At 59.8% G+C, this 7,449-nt stretch overlaps 1 protein-coding gene across 1 annotated transcript in view; it reads right to left on the reverse strand.

The window, feature by feature from the left end:
• EPN3 (epsin 3) overlaps positions 1 to 4,871 on the reverse strand; it is a 5,805-nt gene extending 934 nt beyond the window's left edge. The window contains exons 1-4 of the mRNA XM_079724908.1: positions 2,977 to 4,871; positions 1,885 to 2,003; positions 1,096 to 1,176; positions 725 to 869 (exon numbers count right to left, since the gene is read on the reverse strand). Of these exons, the coding sequence (XP_079581034.1) occupies positions 725 to 869; positions 1,096 to 1,176; positions 1,885 to 2,003; positions 2,977 to 3,514 (883 nt within the window). The 5' untranslated portion in view covers positions 3,515 to 4,871. The remainder of the gene's footprint in view (positions 1 to 724; positions 870 to 1,095; positions 1,177 to 1,884; positions 2,004 to 2,976) is intronic.
• Between the last annotated feature and the right edge of the window lie 2,578 nt (positions 4,872 to 7,449).

Here is a 7,449-nt window from a genome sequence, read left to right on the forward strand (position 1 = left end):
GGGTAGGGAAGATGGTGGGGTGCCCATTTTACAGACGTGCCAGCTGGAGCCCAGAGAGGGGAATCAAATTGCATAAAGCCACACAGCCAGGGACAGGCAGAGCTGGGACGGAAGGCAGGCCTGCCTGACCCTTTCCTCAGCTGTCCTGCCCCTCAGCCCGTCAGTGCTAAGACACATTTATGAGGAGCCTACTTCTATAAGTCAGTGTCCAAGAAAAACTGGCCACAATGAGCACTGGCGGAGACACCCCAGGGATAGCATGGACAGCTTTGGAAGGTCGCCTTGCTACCAACAGCTACCCACTCCTCCCTCTTGGAAAGTGTGTGTATGAGCCCAAGATGTTTTCAGCACCATATGCCTGAGGCCACCCCCAGTCTCGATCCATAGTATCATATGATCCTAGAATGTCAGAGCCAGAACTGTCCAACAAGCCCACTGTACAGAGGAGGAAACTGAGGCCAAGACAATGACAATGAGGCCAAGTCATTAAGTGGCAGCAAATCCAAAATCCAAATCCAGGAATCTCAGATCAGGATTCTTTGCATCCCACTTTGCCACCAGTTCAGTCATCAGCCCATCCATGATGGGACTTGGGTCTGCTAAACCCCCTCCACCCCTATTTTCGTTGAATTAACACTACTTAGTGCTCACTAGATACCAAGCACTGTTCTACACTCTTTAGAGATATTTAACGCAACTCATTTCCCAGGCTCTGCCAGCCCACAGCCCCCAGTCCCCTCTACCTGGGTGGTTTTCAGCTTCTCCTCCTCTCTCTCTTCCCTTTCGGGCTCTCTGTCCCGACGACGGTGGGGTCCGGCCCCAGCACCATTGGCCACAGGGGAGTCATCTCCCCGCCAGGACCTCACCTCCTGCATAAGGCACAGGAGCGAGGAAAGCATGAGCAGCCCAGGCTGGCCTTGAGGGGACCTTGGCTGGAGTCAAGAGTGTAGGGTGGGAGGCACCCAGAGGTCGGGGCAGCAGGACCCCCACGGGGAGGGGGAGGAGCCTGGTTAGTGCCCGCGTAGCACCTCCACCTCCACCAGCACCAGCACCAGCACCAGCACCAGCACCAGCACAGGAGGCATGGCCCACTACCTTCTCCTGCTCCTGCCGGCTCAGGTGCAGAGCCAGCTGCAGCTGCAGGTCCTCGTCCCTGTGGGAGGCTGGGGGGACCAGCTGCGAGGGAAGGAGAGAGGGGTGAACTTGGCCCAGTGCTCCCACTCCTGGGCCAAAGAGCAGCATCGCCCTGTGCCGGTAAGGGCAGTGGAGAGAGAAAGGCCCACCCTGAGTGGGTGTGGGCAGCCTGCCCCCAGACAGCAGTATGGGTGTGGTCTTCTCCCTGCCCGGATCTGGATCTGAGATGCAGTTTAAAAATCAAGAAGATTCATCCTTCTCTTCTGGGTCCCCTGAGTACTCTCCAAGCCCTGCTGTGCGAGGCCAGCTGTGTCCTGCCAGATCTGCCTGGATCCACAGAGGCGATGGCAGAGAGGAGGCTATCAGGGAGGCTGTCCCTGCCCCCCATAAGGACAGCTGATGGGGGGGGCAGCATATTTCTGTGTCTCCTAGGAAGGTGTCTGTCAGCACACTCACCCCTTCCCCTCCATGAGGCGATAGCAGGCCCATGAGACAAGTGGTACTGCCAACCTACCACACACACACTACCCCTTCCAGGCCCAGCTAGAGAGGACTGGGGGTGGGGAGCCAGACCCCAATCCCAGTAACCCAACCCAAGGCACACAGGTGCTGTGCTGTCCTTGGGAGCAGGACTAGGGCTTTGGGGACCAGAGTAGGGGAGCCTGAGAATGAAAGGTGTGGGGCATCCAGGCACCCATCCCTCCTCCAGTCCCCGCCCCCCGCCCGCCGCTGCCCCAGGAGGCGCCTTACCTTCTCAGCCTCCTCGCGGCTCATGGCCAGGGCCAGCTGCAGCTGCAGCTCCTCTTCCCCTGACGTCTGGGGCCGGGCCTGCTCTAGGTCGGAGGTGTAGCGGGGAGATGAGGAGGAGGCTGCAACGACCAACCGTCCGCCGTGGCTTCCGTGACCACGTAGGTACCCATAGGCTCCCCTGCCTCCCTCTTGCCAGGAAGCTAAGGCTCAGAGAGGGAAACGGAGGGGGAAGGGAACGACGGGCAGTCGCGGGCCCCAGAGGACCAGGCAGTGTGCTTGGCACTTTCTGTAAGGTTCCCACTCCACCCGGATAAAAGAGCCCAGTCCCTCCTTTACAGACACGCAACAGCTCTGAGTGGTGCCCGGCTAGGGTCCTGCAGCAAGACTTGAACCCAGGTCCCCTGACTCAAGCTCCTGGGCTCTTACAGCTGCGCCCCATCCAGCTTGGGGTCAAGTGCGGTGGGAGGGTGAGAGGTTCCAGTCAATCAAGGTCACAGCTGTCCAAGCTCTCAGCATACTGTCAAGGGGGGCCATCCTGAGTGCCCCTCAGATCAGGAAAGTGCCCCCCTTCGAGAGTAAGAGAGTTGAGAATGCTCTGCAGCCGCCCCCAGTTTCCAGGGCAGTGCCCTCGGGTGGAGGGATCAAGGAGAATGCCGCTGAGCAGCACCACGGCTGTGTGTCTGTGCACAGGGCCGAGGTCTCATTTAATTCTCAAATTGAACAACTGAGGCAAATAAAATTATCCCTACTTTACAGACGAGGAAACTGAGGCCCAGAGACCTGGTTGTCTAGATCACATGGCTTGGAAGGCGCAGAATAAGGACTGCTACCCCAGAGCCTATGCTTCCGCCACCACGCCCCTACCAGACAGCGAATTAACAATAACAAACCTGTAATAACGTCATTGCTCGCACTGACTTGTCGGGCACCTACTATGTGCGGGCCTTGGGCCTCGCACGTCACCCTCTTTATCTCACGGAATCCTCAGACATCCCTCTGAGGTGGGGATTCTTATCCACAGCTGGGGTCACAGAGCCAGGGTCAGAACTCGGGCTGCCTCCCTGTCCCCAGCCACGCCCTGGGCTCACTCACAGTTGTAGGAGGCCGGGGAGCCGCGGGTGCGGCTGAAGCCCAGCTGCCCGCTGCCGATGCCCGTGCCCTCCAATGCCATGCGCTCCTTGGTCTTGAGGGCGTGGGTCCGCTCCTCCCGGAGACGCTCCTCGTCCCTGAGCAGGGCCATCACCTGCTTGACCTTCTCGCGCACGTTGACACCCTGGTCCTTGCCGTCGCGGTCGATGTACTGGAAGTCCTTGAGCGTCTGGATGGTGTAGAGGTTCTCCCGGCACTGGTGGGCCACCCGCTCGGAGCCCGTCTTGAGCAGGTAGTCCAGCAGCGTCAGCGCCTTGTACACGTGCCGCCAGTTCTTGCCGCTGTCATTGAGCCGCCGCCACAGCATGCCCATGACCTCGGCAAAGGCCACCGTGTTGAAGGTCAGATCGGCAATCTCCGACATGAGCGAGCTGGGCGGACCCCACGGGTCATTGCTGGTGGCTTCGCGCACCTTGATCTCCGCTTCCGAGTAGTTGTGCACGATGTTCTTCACCTGGCGCCGCAGCGCTGATGTCGTCATGGCTGGGGACTTGGAGATGGGCGGCCCCCGCCCCCGCCGGAGGTGGAGGGCCGAGGAGGGCCACCGTCGAGAGGTCACGGTCTCCAAGGGTGGGCCGCCGTGCTCTCAGCAGGGCGGCTGTGTCCTTGGCTTCCACATGGGTCTGAGGAAGAGAGTGCCTGGAACTTAGGGGCAATGGGCCGCCTTGCTGGCCACTCAGCCAGCGACTAAAGCCCTGGCCAGGGTGTCCCTGCTGCCAGGAACAGCCTTCGGCAGGCACTTATTTTTATTTTTCTTATTTTACTTGTTATTCAGCAGGTACTTCTAACTTTGCATGCTCCTTAATCTTTACAATCACACCTACAAAGACATTATTATGATTTACCTCCGTTCGAAGATGGGGAAAGTTTGAGAGAAGGATTAAATGACTTGTCCCAGATCACAGAGCTGGTGACGCGGAACCAGGACTAACCCAGGCACACATGCTCCACAGTCCTTGCTCTTAGCTAGGGACACGAAAGTGAGCCCCCAGGAATGCCTACTTGTCTTGCTTCTACTTCACTACCTCTGTTTCTGCTGTGATCTGCCTTAAGACCTGTCCTTTCCAACTTCTCCACCCTCACTTTGCTCTCTTCTTATACTGTTAATTTTTTTTTTCTTTTTTTTGCAGTACGCGGGCCTCTCACTGTTGTGGCCTCTCCCGTTGCGGAGCACAGGCTCCGGACGCGCAGGCTCAGCGGCCATGGCTCACGGGCCCAGCCGCTCCGCAGCATGTGGGATCCTCCCGGACCAGGGCACGAACCCGTGTCCCCTGCATCGGCAGGCGGACTCTCAACCACTGCGCCACCAGGGAAGCCCTATACCGTTAATTTTCGTAGCTTGATTCATTCAACACCAATTTCCTGGGGACTTCTCTGAGCCAGGCTCTATGGCAAGCATAGAGTACAAGCCTTGGCCCACACACATCCACTTGAGAGGGTACAGGCAGCCACAGTCCAGCATGGGAGTGTAGAGGGGCCCAGGAGTACCCAAGCTAGGAAAATCAGGAGAGCCTTCCCAGAGGAGGTGATGGCTGAGCTGATCCGAGATTCGAAGCGAAGAGTGAGGCAGCAAGGCAAGGAAGGAGCATCTGGGGGAGGCTGCCTCCCAAAGAGGACCCATTGTACACACCAGAGCACTGAGGCCAGAGAGAGGTATGGCGTGCCCACAGTCACACAGCATGTAGGTGTCCAGAATACGAATCCAATTAATTCATCTGATTGCTTTATTGCCTCAGTCCCACCTTCTCAGCCAGAATGAAAACTCCCTGAGGGCAAGGCCAGCCTGGGCTCCCCAAACCCCCAAGGCCCTGGGCACGTGGTAGACCTCTGATCTCCCAGCTGAGGGAAGGTTAGGGCCAGCCCACTGCCCTCCCCACAGCCTCAGGACCAGGCCATCCACTAAAAGCACACCCAGGCCCAAGACAGAGAAAGGTTCTCCTAGGGCCCTACCAGAAACCAAAACCCGAATCCCCCTGCCACCACCATTCCTCTGGTGTGGACACACACACACACACACACACACACACACACACACACACACACTAGCTGGACCTGGCCTCCACCCAAACCCCCCACCAACACCAGCCATGGAGACTGCACCTCTCAGATCTACCCTAGGACTCAGCAGGAGTCAGAAGGAGCCTGTCGACCCCTGCCCCCCATCTCAACTCTCCCTCCAGCCAGCCCTGCTAACCTGGGCTCAGTTCAAAGCCTTGGCAGTTTTCATCAGGGCCCGCACGCCTGGGAGAGCTTGGACCCAGAAGGTAGGACCTTGTGGGGGCACAGACGGGATGGAGAGTGCTGGCTGAAAGCGGGCTTACCTTCTCTCTGCTGCCTTTCTGTCCCGGCAGTGGCGGGCCTTCTGTGGGATGCTACAGCCAGCACTTGTTTAACGCCTGTCCTCTCCCTCACTAGTGACTCAGACCTGTCTTTACCTCCCCAGCCTGGGGGCTGGCAGGTGGCAAGAGGCAAGATGAGAAATAACTGTGCCCTGAGCCCACCGAGCGCGAGCCCCTCCCAGGACTGGCCACTGAAACCAGCAGAACTAGTCAGGCATCCTGACTCCACCAGGAGCCCTACCAGGGCCGCCCTGGCCCTCCTGACCGGCCTGGCATAGTGGAAGGGGGCCCTCAGTGTGGGCCCTGAGGCTCTGCCTGAACTTTCTCCTAGAAGGTGGGAATGGAGGAGGCTTCTCCACACGCCTCTGACTGAGCTGAGGGAAGGGAGGGGTCAGAGACACCGGGAGGCCCCGCCCCCACTGATGTGTAAGGGGACCAGGTAGAGAGGAAGAGAGGACAGGGTGAGGCCAAGGGAGCACCGAGGTGGGGGGGAGAAGCAGAGGAAGGGACGCGGGAGGGGGTGGCCGGGAGAGCTGCCAGCGGTGTTACCAGCAAAGGGTTTTATCGAACACAATATGCCCAGAAATAAAAGGGAGTGAAACAGAAACCCAGCAGCCGATAAGGCGGCAGTGGCAGCGGCGGCAGCCGGGCAGCCGGGTATGGAATTACTGCAGTGACCTTGAGCCAGACCCTGTCAGGTGGAGGGAAGGACACTGAGAAGGCCAGGCCGCGAGGCCAATTCAGAGACGGGGAGAGGGTGGGGGAGGCAGGAGGCAGGAGGGTACGGGCTGGGGGATGGGAGAAGGGCCGGCAGGGGGCGGGGCAGGCCGTGGGGGCAAGAGCATCCGCTGTCTCCTATGTGTGGGGTACCGAGAAGAACTTTACAAGGGACAGGAGCCTGCTCTTCTCAGGGCCCACAGCACTGGCGGATGCGTCGGGACTAAGGCAGCAGATGGCATTCCCAGAGTGGGGATTCAGGGAGATGGAAGGAACCCAGATATGTTGAGTCACGTGCAGGCGTTTACCCAGAGACTCTGTGTGCCCCCAGGGCCCGCACCCCTTCCCATCCTCTGCTAAGGCGGCTCTAGTGCCAGGCCCTTCCCCCGCATCAGGTCCAGCTTGGGCAGTGGGGGGAGTGGCAGTGCCCTAACTCTTGCTGCAGGAGGAACAAGAGGAGTGAGCCCTAGCTCTAAGCTTAAGTCAGCCCAAAGGTAGCTGTGTCTTGGCGGCACTGGAGTTGGGTGGGGGCTGTCCTGAGGCTAGAGGTGCAACAGGGGCTGAGGAGGAGTGGGCAGGGGTCTGTGCGGAATGCCACCAGAGATGCTGGTCCCAGGATGGGGAGCGAGCCCTAGGAGGCCCCCTTCTTGGGGGCTGTAGAGAGGGAAGGGCGGCGGGCAAGATGCCTCCAGGTCCCTTTGTGACCTGCCCTCCTCGCCCTTCTCCCGGGGACCTGGAAGGGAGACTAAGCCCCAAGCCTTTCATGCCAGGCACCACCGCTGATGACGGGAGCTTACCTCCGGTGCAGGCTCCCTTGGCCCCAGCCCCGGGACCACGAGCAGCCTCTGCAGTGACCCTCCGACCTGCGCAGCAGGGGGATGGCACAGCCTCGGCAGTATCCCCAGAGCCATCCACCACGGACCCCCGTCCTGGAGACCAGCCCTCTCCCAGGAGGCACAGACCCCTCGGAAGGGCGGCTCAGGGTCCCCAGAATGGGCGGCTGCTGTGCCTCCTGCCTGCTTGTCTTCTGGATGCCAGGCAGCACTCAGGAGGAAAGTTGCTCAGCTGGCCAGGCAGGTCTGCCTCAGCAGTAACAGGACACAGGAGGAAGTGCAGGGCATGTTAACCCCTTCCTGCTGGCCAGGCAGGCAGCACCTTCAGAGGTGGGAGGCCTGCCTGCTGGCTGTCCCCAGTAGGTGCAGCTCTGGAGCCAGTGCTGGTGACCCACTCCCACTCTGCGGTGAGTTAACCCTTCCTCTGCCTCCTCAGGGGAAATGAAGGGTGGGGAGGGGAGGCTCCAACACCCAGCCCACCCCTATATTCCTCCTCTGGGCCAAGACCACCATTCCCTGGGGTTGGC

The sequence above is a fragment of the Hyperoodon ampullatus genome (genome assembly GCF_949752795.1).
Source record: "Hyperoodon ampullatus genome assembly, chromosome: 19".
In the NCBI taxonomy this organism is placed as follows: domain Eukaryota; kingdom Metazoa; phylum Chordata; class Mammalia; order Artiodactyla; family Ziphiidae; genus Hyperoodon; species Hyperoodon ampullatus.